This window comes from Uranotaenia lowii, chromosome 1, assembly GCF_029784155.1.
Source record: "Uranotaenia lowii strain MFRU-FL chromosome 1, ASM2978415v1, whole genome shotgun sequence".
Taxonomy (NCBI): domain Eukaryota; kingdom Metazoa; phylum Arthropoda; class Insecta; order Diptera; family Culicidae; genus Uranotaenia; species Uranotaenia lowii.
The window spans coordinates 25,513,069-25,531,350 of NC_073691.1; the positions used below are offsets into that span (position 1 = coordinate 25,513,069).

The 18,282-nt window shown below is 35.4% G+C and overlaps 1 protein-coding gene across 1 annotated transcript in view; it reads right to left on the bottom strand.

Moving 5' to 3' along the window:
- The window catches only part of LOC129740087 (uncharacterized), a 287,784-nt gene that overhangs the window by 19,336 nt on the left and 250,166 nt on the right, over positions 1-18,282 (bottom strand). Inside the window, exons 9-10 of the mRNA XM_055731691.1 lie at positions 16,141-17,053; positions 15,766-16,083 (exon numbers count right to left, since the gene is read on the bottom strand). Of these exons, the coding sequence (XP_055587666.1) occupies positions 15,766-16,083; positions 16,141-17,053 (1,231 nt within the window). The remainder of the gene's footprint in view (positions 1-15,765; positions 16,084-16,140; positions 17,054-18,282) is intronic.

Sequence of the window (18,282 nt, forward strand, 5' to 3'; positions counted from 1 at the left end):
AATACCAAACAAAGTTTGAAAAGAATCGGTAAACTGGATAAATTTGTACAGCGTTTTTACTGTGATGCAATTTGATGTGGGACACCCATTAACAGCGTGCTTAACAATTAATACATTCCCTTGTAAATAGTCTATTTGCCATTTGAAATCTATGAACCCATATGTTACATTTTAGGAATATTTTCTACGATTTTTTTGAGTTATGGCAAAATGAACTATTGAAATAAATATTTGTGTGTATTTTTTTTTAATCGAAGCATTTGAAAATGATGAAAATACGTTTCTATCATTTATTTATATTTTTCAACCAACGTTCAAATCTTGAAAACGAAAACGCAATAAAAAAAAATCGATTGTTAGTTATTCAGAAATATAAAAAAAAGATTCAAAAAAGGAGAGAACAACTAAAGCAGGAATCAATTGCTACAAAAAAAAAACGCAACAGTGGCTCCAGAGAGTATTCAAATGCACGGCCGGTCGGCTTTACGGTGTGATTGAAGGAATGGTGATAAGAGAAACTTTATTAGTAGTTTACTGCAGTTTCAGCAACGCAAAAAAAAAGCAGTTAAAATATTTTAAATTATTTTGGACATTGCTTTATGACGTTGAGGAATTGAGTAATTTTTTAAGATTAAACCAAAGTAAAAAATAAAGATTAACAATTTCCATGTATTGCCACATCAATATAATATCTTACCGAAATGGAAGAATGCACGAACCCCAAAAAGTAATTTAGTGTATTTTAACATCAATCAATATTTTTAAGGAAAATAGACATGGCCTGCAACTTTTCACACATGTCCTCATACTGCAAAACGTCGTGTATTATTTATGCAACATTTTATCATTGAAATTTTGAAACATAGGTTGTAAGAAGAAAACTCAAACATTTTTTATTTATTCTTTTTTCAACCTTAAGTTTTTTCACATTTTCGGAATTTTTTTCTCTCTATTTAAAACAAACGTGAATACTCGACAAGGCCCTTTTGATCAATTTGAATAAGTGAACAGTTCCTATCGGGTAATCCCCGGGCGATGTTTTGTTTCAATTCATGGATCCCCGTTCAACCCCTTTCACGTCCTTCCAAATATCGTCCATTGAAAATTTTCCCAACAACGAACCTAGCTGTGGCTGTGACTGGAAACTTTCTTTTATCGAGCCCGATTTCGAGGACCTAGTTAGACAGTTTTCAGTTCAGCTCGGCTTGTTTTAAACTCTTGTCTAAACTATACCTACATATTCCCGACATCTTCTAGACTTCCTTCATACCTTAAGTTGATTCTGGTTAAGAGAAGATGAATCGATAAGCTCCCACCTAGGCAGGGAGAACGAAGCTCAAGTGCCAGACAGCTTTGCGGTCGGTTTCATGATGGGCCTCTTCTTAAACTTTTGCTGCTACTTACTAATTGGAAATTTCCGATGGAAATTTTTATCGCCAAAGTTGATCGAGGGATGTTCGGTCAGAGATGTGTTTAGGATGACAAAATTTGAGAAAGTTGGGGAATTAACCCTTGGCTACATCACACACAAGTTGGTCCCTCGATTATGTTGAAAGATGTTAAATCAACATTATCGACATTAGCACCGGTCTTTGGGAAGGATCCAGTCCCTTGGATGAACTGCAAGGTTTCCTCGAAAACGTGAAGTACGGACTGGGTTGATTGAAATTTGCTTCCCGCTCAATGGAAGGTGGTCCTTCCTCAACAAGCAGGTAAAAAATTAGAAGGGGATGGGAAGACCAAGAACACACTAACTGCTACTAGCTGTTATCAATGGGGCCTCAAGAAAAGTTTCACCCTAAGAATCCCAAATTACTTTCCGTTCGGTCGTTCGGCCGGATCCGGACTTTGCTGCTGCTGCTGCTGCTGAAAAAGCAAACGACCGGAAACCATCGTGAAAGACTTTTTAACGAGTTTATTTTTTGTGTGTTTGAAAATTTTCAAGACAGCATAACTCGACTGACAGAACCGTTTCCCCTGAGAAGGGGGTTAGGGACACGGAAATTCGAAGAAGAATGAACGTAATGGGAGTAGAATCTATGTACCTACCTTTGAAAACCATTCAAATAAATGAAAAAAAAACCTTGCGGTTAATTCGGAATTTTCCCACTTCCGGAACTTTGGAGAAAGCCTCGCGGTCTCAATTGATTGGTTAAGGTTTCTTTAAACATGCCGTACCCTCGAGTTTTGAAATAAAATCATACTTCCCGTTCTCCGAGCTTCACAAAACAGACAACCAGTATTTTTTGAAAAAGAAATCGATACCCAGTATTTTTTTAATTGTTTTTAAATGAAATCAAATCAAACAATCCTCTAAGTTGGTTTCACGATAAATTATTTTTGAAAATAGTTCGACTCTTGTAATCAAATTTATGATTTCTTGTTTTAAAAGTTTTACTTTCAAAATTAAGAACGTATAGTTAAAATTCCAATTAAAAATTAAGATTTTTAGTTTTGAACAACGTTTCAACATATAAAATCATTTAATTGAATGGTTAATGGCATTTCGGTTAACTATACATTCTAATAAGAAGAATATCAAATGGAAGAAATGAAAATTATAGACGGATAGATTAGATTAAGAAGCATGAAAGGTGTTGAAAATGAGCCAAGAGTGTGATTTGAGAAAACTTCTTGTCGCACAAGACCATTTGACCCACACCGTATTATTGTCTAGAAGAAGCAAAGTCGATAGGCTGACTTTGCATTGATCTATACAATGATACATGGATGGATCGAAGCATGGTTTTTCGTACCCCGCTCGGACACGAAAAACACGTGTCGTTGTTTTGGAATCTTTTTGGGATTGCAATTGTTTTCTTTTTATCAGGATAAACATTCCTTAGTCTCAAATTATAAATGAGGAAACTTAAGTTGATACGATATTTTATTTTTCGACTCCTGGCTACGACATACATAGTACACTTTCTGTGAGATGGTCGTTTTAGTTCTTGTGAGTTGTTAACCATCTGATCATTGGAAGATGTACGCTTAGAATGGTCTCCAAGACCAATCCGCATTGCAGCCAAATGAAAAGGAAAAAAACCGTTTGAAATCAATTACTTTAAGTGCTGCAGTTTTCCGAAAGCACGGAATAAGAAAGACTTTGAATTTCTATCAGTGTAGAAAGCTCAAGCTGACATGAATGGAGCCGAGACGTCAACCAATTCAAAAGCTTCTGATCGACTCAGTCATTCTCATGCTTTCGTCGAGTTTTGTCGATATATCTGTCAGTCAGTTGAAAGCTCATTCGTGAACCAGAACAAACTTGTTTCGCTCGACTGCTGCGATAGCGATTTTCGCTCTTTGTATTCGATCAGTGAATGCAGCGTTTGCATTCAATCAGTGTCAGCAAAAGTTGCTGACAATTTCGGTAGACATTTGTTTTTGCCATTTTTGCAATTGGAATTTGAAATGAAAACACGATTTGTAAACCGCTATGACTAAACGATTTTTCAGATGAGGGATGCGAGTCTTCGCAGGTTAGAAATTTCTTGCTGATGCAGAATTTACTACAACTTTCTCAAGGGTAGTATTTTGGCGACAATGACTTTTGACAATGACAAAATGTTTTGTCTATTTTTATGACGAATTATCTGCACATAGTGTTTTAAGTTTTTCTCAAGTTTTTCTCAAATCATCCTTGTGATAAATAAAATGACCACCCTATGAATTAATCAATTTTATTGCATTCGGATAAGTTTCACTAGCAAATTCATAAGTATTCCATAATATTAACCTGCAATCGTAATGGGTTTTGATAAGTTTCAGGAAAAAAAAAAAATTTAAAAAAAAATGTTGAGCAGTTCAAGAAATTCAATATGAAAAATTTGACATCACATGCAAGTGACCGAATACTCAAATAAACACGCATTTTTGAAAGGTTTTTCAATAATTAATTTCATCGTTGATTGTCGTAAACATAGTTTCTTCCACAAGCCTAGCGAGTCGATTCGCCCAAGTTTTGTTACCATTCGACTAAACCTAATGATATTGAAATGAAGCTTTTATTACTATCAGCATTGTTTGCCTGAAACTGAAAATGAAGATTTGTTAATCTCATGAACCTGCAAAGAGCCTGAATGTATACTAACAATCGGTGTCTCCGATTGGTGAATGAGTGTGCAGAGTGCTTTCGGGATTGAGCTTTCTGTTCATTCTCGTATGAATCCAGTTAGAATTGAACTGACCGATACACTGCAATAAACTCAATTGAATATTGAAAGCTGGCACTGAAAATTTGCAGCACTGCTTTTATGTTCATGCCTTTTTGAAAATTATCATATAATTTAATTATTTGAAAAAAAAAATTGAATTGAATTAACGTTTTTCATAGAATCAAACTGTCAAAATGAACAAAAACAAACATTTTTTTCAAATGTATTGAATTTTTATTTGCTTGTCAAATCGATTACTCTTATTTAAATAAAAACTTAAAACAAATAAAAATAAGTTTCAAGTTTGTTGGCTTTATACCATTTTGAAATAATTTATATTCACAAAAAAACTATATTGAAAATAATCACATAAAAATAACAATAATAACAAACAACAATCTTACAGTTGTAAGCCCTAGTCTTTCATTCTACAGATTTTGATGATGTGAGTGTGAATATTGGTTTGCGCTGACTATTTCATAAATTTTCAGAAAGTATGTATCAACCATTTTTAATTTTTATATTTTTTGTAAGGTATCGCAGCACTAAATTGGAATTGGTATAAAATTGTCTTTCTGGTGATTTAGTTTTATTGCGGAACTTTGGCGTTCATATACTATAAATACAATGCAAAGTTAAATTTAAGCTTTAGAGAGTCTGAGAAATTGCAAATTAATAAATTGAATTGACAAATAGTTGAAAAAGCAGCTATCTTTAGAAATTCCTCAAGAATTCGGTGTTCCATATTTTAAAAATCTAAAAATGCAAAAATGATTGAGTTTCCAGTCCTAATTTCAAAATTTATCTGGTGTGGCCTAAACAATTTAAACGGTCCATTGATTGAAAAATACGGTTTTTACACCATTTTTTTTACATTGTTTGAGGTCATGATCTGAAATATATGTATGCTTGCGCGCAGCGTGTAGTTTCTACCTTAAGCTTTCTAGGACACTGAAAGAAAATTTTTCTGGCATTCTGTAGTTAATCTACAGTCTTTTTCTGAAGCATGTTTTTCGGATTTAAAATCGTATCTTAGGATTGAAAAAAATGGATGTTCTATTTGAACTTACTCAAAAAAATAGTTTTTGAACGAAAAATCTAAAAAAAAATTAAAAAGAAATTTGAGTTTTTTTTATTTGATTTAGCAAATAACCTGATTAAATCCTGGTTAAATACGGCAGGTTTCAAATAATATCTTGCCATTCTGGTCAGATTTGATTTTTTTTAAATTCTTAACTGGATGTATGGGCAAGCCTGGATACATCAAGAACATGGATTAAACGATAATCAAATTATAACGCTATCTACTATGAAAACTACCCCGAAACATCTAAGATGTTTTACTGAAACCATAAGTTTTTGATGATTTTGTAGCTTTTTCAAACATTACTTGTGGATATTTTATAATTTATCAGACATAAGGCAAAATATTTGACAAGACTGTTATCGTATAAGTTAAAAGTAATAAATATTCGGCCTATTCGGCTTATTCGGCCGAATACTTAGCTCAACTATTCGGTGTGCCGAACATTCGGCTTAACGTTATTTTCGCGGTATTCGGCCAGCATCCATCATATGCTTCTTTTCTTGAACTAGCCTAAAAAACTTACTTATATAATTTATCAAGCACCCGCAAATTGCATTGGTGAGAAACCAAAAGTGCCTTACAAAAATATCTTCATATGGTTATTATGCTATCTTTCATGTTATTTTATGTATTATTATAATGAAGTTATGGAACAAAAAAAATTGCCTCAGATACCCCATTCTCCTCTACCTATATTAATTGATATAAATTCTATTTCAAAAGCATTTTATGTCTTCAGATATTCAATTTTGAAATTTTTAACTTTCCCAGATTTTTCTTGTACCGAACTTCAAGATATCGTTTCAAAGCTGTTTATGTTTTTGAAAATTACTTTGAAATATTTTTGAATCACGGTATTTTTGTTTTGATTATAGTCGTGTTACCATCTTTATGGCATTCGCGGCTTTATCAACGTTGCAGTTGGCGGATCGTTATTGAAAAACTTATCCGGTACAACTGTGTTCGATGTTTACTCTTAGGCTCGAACTCGCGGACATCGGCTCAGAAGACAACAGACTTGCCAATAGAGCTTTATCACAAGCCCCGAATCACGGTATATTTTTTAAATTGTTTTCGATGAATTATGCCGTTCAAGTTCATCTGTGGTTTAAACTGTTAATTTTTCCAAATTAATAAGGAAGGCGTGTATTCGAAAATAATGCAACACTTTGTTTTGTGAATAACTTTTGAATGCATGCATGACAATTGGTGAAATTTTCAGTGAAGCTACCTGCTAATGTAATGTTTACATGTGCAAATTTTTTAGACATTCTGTCAAGTGGTTTTTTTCAGATAGCGTTCAATGAAGAAGTTCATCGAATTCCATTTTTTTGGCGCCACATGCGCCACCTATAATGTATATATAAAAAACCTTTTTTAAAACTCAACGCATTTTTATAACTTTTTTGGTTTTTTGAAGCTTAATTTCAAAAACCAATCAATACTTTTAGATTGCCCAGCAAACATGAAATCGTATCAGAAATGATAACTTAAGTCGTTTACAATGGTGTTGCATTTGGCAATTTCAACTGCATAGTCAAAAAATTTTATAAAATGGCGTCTGAAGTCAGTTTAAATCAGATATGACAGACAGTCCGCCATGTTTGTAAATTTTGAAATGATTTTGCTCCCGCGCGAGCTTTAAGTCAGAAAAAGATCGTCATGTCCTCTCTACAACCAGCAGTGCATCCAGATGGCTAATAATCGGATGGGAATTGAATTATATTTACCAACGAGAGAAATGGAAAATGTTGTCGCTGGCAACGATTTTAAGGCAATGCATTGCCATGAGAGCAAAATTTGCATTATTTCGATAGGTACGAATAAGGTGTCGGAATTTTTGTAGTTTTCGTCGCTTTAGAAATAAATGAAATTGCTGTAAGTATATTGCCCCCACTTTAGTAGGTAAATGCTGTTTTTTAAATTTTCATACAATCACCCTATAGTGTATATCGGACGTATGTATATCAAAACAGCATAAAATAGAGCTACAAAAATGTTTGCTGAGTTATGATAATTTTGACAGATTGTCCTTTTTCGACACAAAAAAAAATTTTACTTTCTATCATTCACTCCTGTTTTTGAGAAGCTGCACCATTGCAGATCCAACGAAATAATAGTATCAACTTTGTAGGATCTATGGAAGTATTATTAAGTGGAAAAGGTCGAATTAGGATGCAATCTTCTTTGTATTTTAAGCCACTCCATGAATAAATAGTTATGTAATACTGATTTATTTGTTGCTTTCACAGATCGTCAACCACCTCAAGTGCTAGACATCAAATTTCCTTTTTTTTCTCTTTGTTCATCTCCAGAACATCCAGGCCAAACTTTTCAACGAAAGGTTTTTGGCCGGAAACCTTTCAGGTGCCTGCTGAAGAGTTCGTTTTGGTGTACATTATGTAATTTTTAAAAATATCTTCTCGCTAGTGGATCAAATATTTTGCGAACGGTTTGACCACCGTATTTTGTTTATTTTTATGGGGGGAGCTTTTTCTCTTGCAGAAATGCAGTTAGATAAACTACCTAGTAAAAAAAATTGTTTTGTCACTTTTCCAATTCTAATTTTTTATTTGCGCTTGAAACATTAGAGGTTCCTATCATTATGTAATCAATCGTCTTCAGTTCATGAAAAGTGAAAAAGAGTATGAATTAGCACACTTCTGGACCCTTCAGGATTCATACAACACTTCACCGTATTAACTTTTGTTGAATAGTTGATTTCCAGCTGATTTTGAGTCTCCCACTGGGACTTTCTTGAATTTTTCGTGATCTTATTCAAACAATTTATTGAATGACCTTCTGTATCGGACAAAATCTCACAAACCCATTCCATATCAGGGAAGCAAATCTAGCTGATCTGATAATGATAACTGGTTTATCACTTGTGTAACACTTAGCGATAAATACGAGAACGCGATGACTTCTTATCCCTTTCCAATGCCGATCAAGATAACTCGTCCGAAATTATTTTCTCTCGTTCAGTTCTAGTTCTGAGAATATTCTCCGATAAAACTGGAAGCGAACGAAAAAACAAACGCATAGAGAGTGCTTTTTCTATCTACTTACGTCCATTCTGACTCTCCGCGCCCTTAACTCCATGCAAAATATTGAGAAATTTTCTCTCGTCTGGGAGCGAAAACTTATCCTTAACGTTACAAGAGACGATAAATTTGAATCGGAAAGCAAAATTGAAGTTGATAAGCGCTAGTATAGTGTTCTTGCTGATGAAAATCTCTCTCACGGGTGTTTTGATCGGCAAATTCTATCGGGGAATAATGATTTTTAGATTCCCTGTTCCATATTCTCCATGCAGACGTTATTAACAAAACAAAGTTTTTTTTTCTTTCGAGTACACTTCTTAATTTAGTATTTTTTGAAGCAAGAAGTTTGATTGAAAACGAGAAATCTTAATTTTTTATGGTTTATGGGAAAAAAATAAAAAAAAGGGGAAGCTCCTTTTTTTTTTATCAAAATCATTGATTTGTTTCAGTAACTGATTTCTGCCTGTCATGAAACTCAATTGTTTCATTGTGTTTGAATTTATTTCAACAATTTTTTGTTTTTCAATAATGACCATCCTGTATCATTAAACTTATCAGTTTTTAAACTCATAATCATCGGCACAGATGAATACTGTTTTTTCCTCAAAGCTTTAGACCAAACTTTTCCGCATTGAAGCCATAATAAGTAAATAAGGAGTGTATTCGAGAAAAATGAAACACTTCGTTTTGGGAAAAACTTTTGAATGCATATATGGAAATTAGTGAATTTTCGGCCAAGCTATTTGGTAATGTAATGTTTACATGTGCAAATTTTTGTGATGATATACCAAGTGGTTTCAAGATGGCGTCAAATAAAGAAGTTTTACGACTTCAATTTGCGATACGTACGCCATCTTTAATCCATACTATGAGCAACCCTTTTTCAAATTAAGGCCATTTTTGATAACGTTTTCTGTTTCCTGAACATTCAAAATATTGAATTTGGTCTAAGTTATGACAAATTAAGCTGATTGTCCTCCATCGGCACAAAAACAACATATTTGACGTTTCATCACTCCACCACAGATTTTGCTTTATGGCACGATTCCAGATCCAACTTAATTAGAGTATAAATTTTGTGGAAACTTTTGATGTGCTCTTCAACGGTCTCATTTGGAGGTAGTCTTCTTTGTATTTTAAGCCATTAGTCGTGTCAATCGTTATGTAACACTGAATGATTTGCAGTTTTCACAGATCGTTAGCCTCCTCAAATACTACTAATTAAATTTTTCAACTTTACAGGCGAGACTTGTCAACGAAAGGTTTTTGGGTTGAGATCCTGCCAGGTGACCGCTATTGAGTTCGTTTTGCTGTCGATTATGAAATACCCCTCCCGAAATATTTTGCGCACCATTTGAGCGCCGTATTTTGTAGCTCACCATTGGAATATCTAGAACTTCTTAAACGATTTTCCATGTAAACTTTGATCGAATAGTTGATTTCCAGCCGTTTTTGGGTCACCCACTGGGACCTTTCTGGATTTTTCTCGACCCTGCTCAAAAAAATTTGTAATTGAACATCAGTATTGGACGTTTTCTCAAAAACCACTGGACAGATTGTTTTTCAAATTGTTGCACTTTTTTCGAATTCACTCCTTAACACGTTCATCGCCACGGCACCCATATTCGGGTGACGGGTGTATTTCCTGGGGGGCCCCGTCACATCAAAAAGCAGGTGACGCTCTCTTACTTGAGTTTACCGCTCAGCTTCGCCACACGTTTAAATATGGGAGTTCTCCCTCTTTGATTTCTCTCTCTGAAAATTTCTTTGGGCCCGGCTAGCAAAACTACCAAAATGAGCGTGGCGACGAACGTGTTAAATCCTTATGCTGAATGTAATTTTCTACAATTTTTTGCTAAAAGTTGTTTGATACAGGAAAATTTTACTGAAAAATATCCGAATAAGGGTATGCTTATTTTTTTGCAATACAGTTGAAAAAAAAAACGGGATCTGTACCTCCCTTCTACTTCTAATAAATGATTTGTCATAACTGGTATCATCATACAGTTTTAAATGAAATGAAATATTTGATAATACGTCTTTAATAAAAAATCAAACATAGTAGAACATTTTTATACTGCACAGTCATGAAAGTTAGTACCAGAAGATTACGACAAAGAAGTCTGGGCTAGTACAGATGTACTAAACTCGGTTTTCTGGTGACATGGATGTTCAATTCACGGTTTAAATTGTCTTGACGAGACAAAAAAAAAGATTCTACTCGTTTTTGGTGCTCGCATTGAAAAACACTTTTTTTTTTTAATTTTTTTTTTAAATATGTCTTTATTTGTACCAATTCATCATTACATTTATATTACATTATTACATTAAATTAGGTGTTCAGTTCAATGATGAACTGCCCAGAGCCCTATAGTTTATTAATCACTATAATTTATTTATTTGCATTAATTTTGCTGAGTGCAATCAAGTATTTTTATGTAGGAGAACATCCTGTAATGTCAAAAAATATTTTAAACTTACTACTAAAAACTAAGACTATCCTATATTAAAACTAATTATAGAGAGAACGAATCTCTGCGATGGAAGACTGCATCGATTTGCCTCTGAAGTTGGAGATGATTTTGTTGGCCATCTCTTCGATCGATTCAATGCCCGCAATCCGATGAAGATCTTCGGTGCTGTGCCAAGGTGGAAGCCGCAAAATCATTTTCAGAACCTTGTTCTGAATCCTCTGGATGGCCTTCTTCCTCGTCGCGCAGCAGCTAGACCAAATCGGAACTGCATACATTATCGCTGGTCGGAAGACCTGTTTGTAGATCAACATCTTGTTTCGCAGACACAACCTGGATTTCCTGTTGATGAGAGAATAAAGAGATTTAGTGTATTTATTACATTTAGATTGAATATCTTCAATGTGATTTTTAAAAGTAAGATTCCGATCAAGTGTGAGTCCCAAGTACTTCACGTGATCAGACCATTCTAATGAAACCCCATTAAAAGTTATGGAATGATTTTCATTAGGTTTTAAAAATTGAGCTCTTGGCTTATGGGGAAATAAAATAAGTTGAGTTTTGGAAGCGTTAGGAGAAATTTTCCACATTTTCAAGTAATTCAAAAAGGAATTTAAATTTTGTTGCAATCTACTGCGTACCACCCGTAAATTTCGACCTTTGGCTGAAAGCAAAGTATCATCAGCAAATAATCTTCTACCTTTTCCTTCTGGTACATCAGGAAGATCAGAAGTTAAAATATTGTATAAGATTGGCCCAAGTATACTACCCTGAGGGACACCAGCTCTAATGGGTATCCTTTCAGAGCATGAATTTTGATAGCTTACTTGTAAGGTTCGGCTAGTCAAATAATTTTGAATAATTTTGGTGAGATATACAGGAAAATCAAATCGAGCTAATTTAGCTACTAAACCTTTGTGCCAAACACTGTCAAAAGCTTTTTCAATATCAAGAAGAGCAACACCAGTTGAATATCCTTCAGATTTGCTAGCGTTAATCATATTAGTTACACTCAAAAGTTGATGTGTAGTAGAATGTCCATGACGAAAACCAAATTGTTCATCAGGGAAAATAGATTTCTGATTAATGTGAATCATCATTCTATTCAAAATAACTCTCTCAAATAGTTTACTTAAAGAAGGGAGCAAACTAATTGGTCGATAACTCGAAGGCTCTGAAGCATTTTTACCAGGTTTTAAAATTGGAGTTACTTTGGCATTTTTCCATTTATTTGGAAAATAAGCCAAGTGAAAACATTTATTGAAGATTTTAACTAAAAAATTTAAAGTGCTTTCAGGCAACTTTTTAATAAAAATATAGAAAATCCCATCTTCCCCTGGGGCTTTCATATTTTTAAATTTTTTGCAAATCAATTTAAGTTCATCAATATTTGTCTCATGAGAACTTTCAAATACATTTTGTTTAGAAAGAATATCATCAAATTCAAGGGAAATTTGAGCACCAATTGGACTTACAACGTTTAAATTAAAATCATGAGCAGACTCAAATTGTTGGGCTAATTTTTGAGCTTTTTCTGCATTCGTTAAAAGAAGTTTATCCCCGTCTTTCAAAGTAGGAATTGGCTTCTGGGGCTTTTTCAGAATTTTAGTTAATTTCCAAAAAGGCTTTGAGTAGGGTTTTATGTCCTCTACTGCTTTGGCAAAGTTTTCATTACGAATGAAATTTAAACGACGTTTGATCTCTTTTTGAAGGTCGCAATAAATAAATTTCAAATAAGGATCCCTAGTACGTTGATATTGGCGTCGACGAATGTTTTTCAGTCGTATCAAAAACTGAAGATCATCATCAATTAAAGGTTGATTAAATTTATGTTTAACTTTAGGTATTGAAGCGGCTTTAGCATTGACTATTGAAATTGTCAAATTTTCTACAGCCAAATCAATATCTTCTATTGAATTCAGTGGAACGTTTACATTCAAATTACGTTCAATAAAATTCATATATCGCTCCCAGTTAGCCTTTTGAATGTTAAAAGCTGATTTTAAAGGGTTTTCAATGGGACTTTGGGATAAAGAAAATGTTACTGAAAGGTGGTCTGAATCGAGGTCCGCATGAGTAACTAATTGACTACAATGCTCGCCTAAATCCGTTAGAACCAAATCAATTGTGGAGGGATTTCTAATTGTAGAAAAACAAGTATGCCCATTAGGATATTCAACAGTATAATAACCTGCAGAGCAATCATTAAACAAAATATTCCCATTAGAATTTGATGAAATATTATTCCAAGATCGGTGTTTTGCATTAAAGTCACCAATAATAAAAAATTTAGATTTATTTCTGGTGAGTTTTTGTAAATCTCCCTTCAAAAAATTTTTCTGTTCACCGCTGCATTGGAAAGGCAAATATGCGGCAACAATTATAATTTTCCCCATAGAAGTTTCTAATTCAATTCCAATGGTTTCTAAGACTTTTGTATTGAAAGAAGGAAGAAGTCTAAATTTGAGACGACTATTGATGACAATAGCTACACCCCCACCTTGTCGATCAAGTCGATCAAGTCGATCATTTCTCAAAATTTTAAAGAAAGCATTGCTTTTCAAGTTAATGTCTGGCTTTAAAAAAGTTTCAGTGATGGCAGCAATATGTATGTTATGGGTTTTCAAAAATAAAAAGAATTCATCTTGGTTAGCCAGCAAAGATCTAGCGTTCCAATTCATAGTATTTAAACATCTATTTGGATCCATGAGGGAATCGCAAAGTCATAATAATTTTGTTAGCATAATTAAAAGAAGTTTGGAAAGCTTCAAACATTGAATTTGCTTTCAACATAAGTTGCATCATTTCCATTAAATTTTGATGCAAAAATTTTAATTTTTCCTCAGTAATCTCACCCAAATCAACAAAATTGTTAGGATCAGAAAAGGAAGGAGAAGAAAAAGTATTTGAATTTCGGGGATTTTCCCAAGCCTTCGCATGAACGTTGAGACTTGGTTTTTTCCCATTTTTATTAGTTAAACCTGAAGAAGGCAACCCATTTTCAACCACCTCTGAGAACGATAAACAACGAGTCTGTGGCGCAGAATCAGCCCAGGTAACATTAAAATCACTTCGGGTATTACCCAGCCGTGATTCCAATGTAGGCCGAGGCTGACCGCGAACAGGCAGGTTGTTTGCCGGCCCGACGTGTGAAGACGAAAAAGAGGAAGGAGGAGAAGAAACTTTTCTGGAAACTTTGGGATTTTTCCTAGAGGCAATAATTTTTGCCCTGATGGGACAGTCTAGCGAATTCGAGGAATGATTACCTGCGCAATTTGCACACTTAAAAAATTCTGTTTTTGGCTTATCACCACCAAAAAGGCATTTAGATTTTTCATGATCGAATGAGCCGCAAAACATGCATCTGGCATTCATTCTACAATTTTTAGTGCCATGACAAAAAGCTTGACAACGACGACATTGCGTAATATTTTGAAGAAAACTGGTAGAAGATTTACGAAAAGGTTCGAATTTGACTCGACAATGAAACATAAGACGAGCCTTTTCAAGAATTTGCAAATTATTAACCTGATCCTTTTTAAAATGGATCAAATAAAGTTCAGGAGCAAAACCAACACTACTGGTATTATTCGTGTTGGTTCTTTTCCTCATTTGAATTACTTGAATTGGAGAAAACCCTAACAAAGAATTTAATTCAGCAGTGATCTCATCCGGTGTCTGATCGCCAGTGAGACCACGAAGTACAACTTTAAATGGACGATCACTTCTAGTGTCGTACGTAAAAAATTGGTGTTTTTTATCATTCAAATAATTTAAAACCTTTTGAAAATCATTAAAAGATTCCGCCAAAATACGAGCAGTTCCCCTTCGACCGATCTGAAAAGAAATCTTCACATCCTTGACGGAAGTGACGATTTCTTTTCGAAAGGCATTGAAGTCAGAAATCGTGACCGTAATTGGTGGAACCTTTTCATTTTTAAGAGTATAAGAAGAAGAAGGTTTCTTAGTACTCCTTAGACCTGAATTAGGTTCGGCAATCCGTTTTCTACCGGCCCGTGAGCCGGCCGATGACTTCCCCATGCTGGAAAGAAAAGAGAAAATATGAATAAAAGAAAATGAAAATAATTTAAGCACTGAAAAGTGCTGATTGAAAAACAGGTAAGCAAAAAATAAATAATGTAAAAATGTTCCTACAGGTACACAGCAACGATACGATGCTCCGGCGTACGTGTTGACGGCTCAACGGTACAGATGGAAGTGGATTGAAAAACACTTAATTTATTACTTACTACTCGTATAGTTTCAAAACACAATTTTTTATCCACGGTAGATTTTTATGAACGACTATTGATGTTTTTTTCGTCATGTCAAGACCATCTGCATCCGAAAAACAAATTGTTTAAAGTTTAAACAGTTTCAATCGTTGAATAAGTTTTTGAGCTGGCCCACAATTACTTTTACAACAAAGATGGCAGAGTTTACCGAAATTAGCTGAAATTTGGCTTAGGCATCTGGCAGGCCGAAAAACGATTTCAGCTCATAAAATTTTGAAGTTGGAATGTGCTCCTTTTTTGAACCAACTCATGTTTGATCTGGAGACAAGGTTGCCGAAAAAACACCGTGTTTTGAAGGAAAAAATCTGACTTTCTGTCATTTTACCCAAAAATGCTGTGTCGGTTTTCTGTGATACTTTTTCGATTGATTTCATCCAAAATTCATGTCAAATCGCGTCTTTTTTTAGTTTTACATAAAAAAATCAATAACCATTCAATGTTATCTTATTTTTTCAATTCAAAGATGATTGTCTAAAATTAATATTGACTTAAAATATTGAATTTTGAAAATTAACTACAAATTTTTTAAAATTCTGTGAATATTCCTAAAATTCTGTGTTCTTTGACACAGATTCTGTGATAAAAGTTGGCTCGAAATTCTGTGAAATTATTGATTTTTCTGTGATTTTGGCAACCTTGTCCGGAGATTTTATTACTCATTTTGAATAAATACTTTGAAAACTCGGTACTCATATTTTTTCTGTAACTTACCTCCTTTCTCGACGGCATCCACCATGTCGGCCATGGTTCCATCCTTGAGGGGCACATGAACCGACGAATAGAGCGGCGACTTGTGGGCGAAATGCTTCACGTAGATGGCATCGGTGGAATCGTCGTGCAGATCCTGCTCGGTTTTGCACGCCACCAGGAATGTTTCACAGGGCAAGCTAATGAACTGGTCGTTGGAACTAGAGCTACCCGGGGGGCCCGCTCCGGAACTTCCGGTTGAATGCGGCAACCCGTACAGGGTGGGCGCATCAAGTGCCGCATTGTCCAGATTGTTCAACTCGTAGGCGTTCGTTGTGGCCACTGGAATTTTTTTTAGGTTAAAAAAGTTTTCTGATGGAAATGGAAATAACAACTTACCGGAGTACTGAAACCGTGGCTTCCGGGAGGACATCGGTGTGCTCCCGCTTTCCCCGGCCAAGTTCAAATAATTGGGCCTCCGTTGACCATTCGTCGTCGCCTCATCTCCATCCTCGTCGTACAAGCTAGCAGCCTCGATTTCCTCATCACAGTAGTACGAATCGTCCAACGATTCCTCCTCCGGAAGCATCATGGCCACCGTCCTTAGGCCGCCCCCACAGGACCGACAGGAGCTGCTATGGTAAAGCATCCCGGGAGCCAATGGTCCTCCAGGAACCATCTGCTGTTGCTGCTGATGGCTGACGATGGTCGAAGTTTCCGAACCCGAATACTGGGACGTTTCGCCGCCGGAATGTTGGAAGCCGTGATTGTCGAAGGAAGTTTTCTTGGAAGGTGGGAAACCTCGGCGGAGTCGCCGGGGCGATGAGTTACTCGATTGAGCCGACGAACTTGTTGAACCGGAATTGCAAGTCGAGTTCTGTTTCCTGTATGCCAAATCCGTCAGCAGGTTCAAAGCTTCCGGTCTCAAATTCGGTTTCGGCTTTCCGGATCCGTGACCGCAAACGGTTGAGGTCGTAGACATCTGGTCATCGGCCAGCTCGCTGTTGCAACAGCGATCACCCCCGATTGTTGGACTGTGGGCGGAAATGGGAGTTTGTGCTTGGTCCCGGTAGAGGCGCAACTTAACCACATCCGCCGATTGTCGGAGAAATATCACTGCCTGCTCGTGGGTCATCTGGGAGATTGGAATGTCGTTGACGGCCATTATTCGATCGCCGGGTTTGATACGACCGTCGTTGAGGGCCGGATCCCGGACCAAGGCTCGGACGTAATGGCCCAGGATGGATTCGTCTTCCTTGCGGAGGGTGAAACCTAGGGAGCCCTGCTGTTTTGTGAGGATGATCTCGAACTCCTGAAAATGGAAAAGGGGAAATATTTGCAGCTTGTTAAATTTATAAAGAATAAGTTTGTTAATTTTAACAACAACAAAAATAACAATTTGATGACTGGAGCAAATTTGCGAAAAACTGGTGGAACTCAAATTTACTCTTTATGGTTTCAAGTAGGGGAGAGTGGGGTATCGTGGGCCATGGAGAAACGTGGGCCACTTTTAATATCTCAGATGTGTGTTGAGATAAAAATCTCAAACCAACTGTCATCGTCGTCGCTTTGCGTGAGCATGTATTCCTATATGTTGTTGACTGAAATACGCATCATATGCTTCTTTTATTTATCAAGCTAAAAAAAGTTAGAACAATTTACTTACATAATTTAAAAAACACCCGCTAATTTCATCGAAGGGGAACCTAAAGTGCATAACAAAATTATGCTCATACGCTTATGATCTTAGCTTTGTCATGATCTTTCACATGGCGAAGGAATTTTCGATGAAACATCAATAAGTCACACAAACGCAACCAATTTGCAAATCATAGCTTGTGGGGAATCGTGGGCCACACATCTTGAATCACATATATTTTTATGTTTTTATACACAGAACTTAAAATACGTTTTAACTATCTGCAAAGTGCCTTATGCCAAACGAAGAGTTATGAATAATATTTTGTCCATCCTATATAAAAAAAATGCCAAAACGTTCGCGAGCCATGTTTTGGAATCTATTTGATCATACACAGCTCTCTTTTTTATTTCATCATCTGAAATTGCTTTCAAATAACGAAATGAATAAGGAAATCACAGTTTTGGGTCAACTCATAAACTTTGCATGATATTTGGTCAATTTGGATTTGGTGGCCCACGATTTCCCACCATTTTTCAAAGTAAAAAAAGTATTGCTTTTTTTTAAACAGTCAGAATTTGGGGAAAATAACTTATTCAAAAATTTAAAAAAATACCTCATGATACCTGGAAAATGTAGAAAACCATACCATTTTTTATTTTCATTTTATCTTTTATAATAAAAAAGTTATGGAACAATGAAAAAAAGTGGCTCATGATTCCCCACTCTCCCATACTTTTTTCTAGGGCAATCCAAGCAAGGGTGCTGCCACAAAATTGTCAAAATTGTATAAGTTTCCCAAAAACATCTCAACAAAATTATTAACCGTTTGAAAATTGCAAAAAAATTGTCTCAAAAGTGTTAGAAAAACTCAAAAGTTTCATCGAAGTGTATTGAATGGT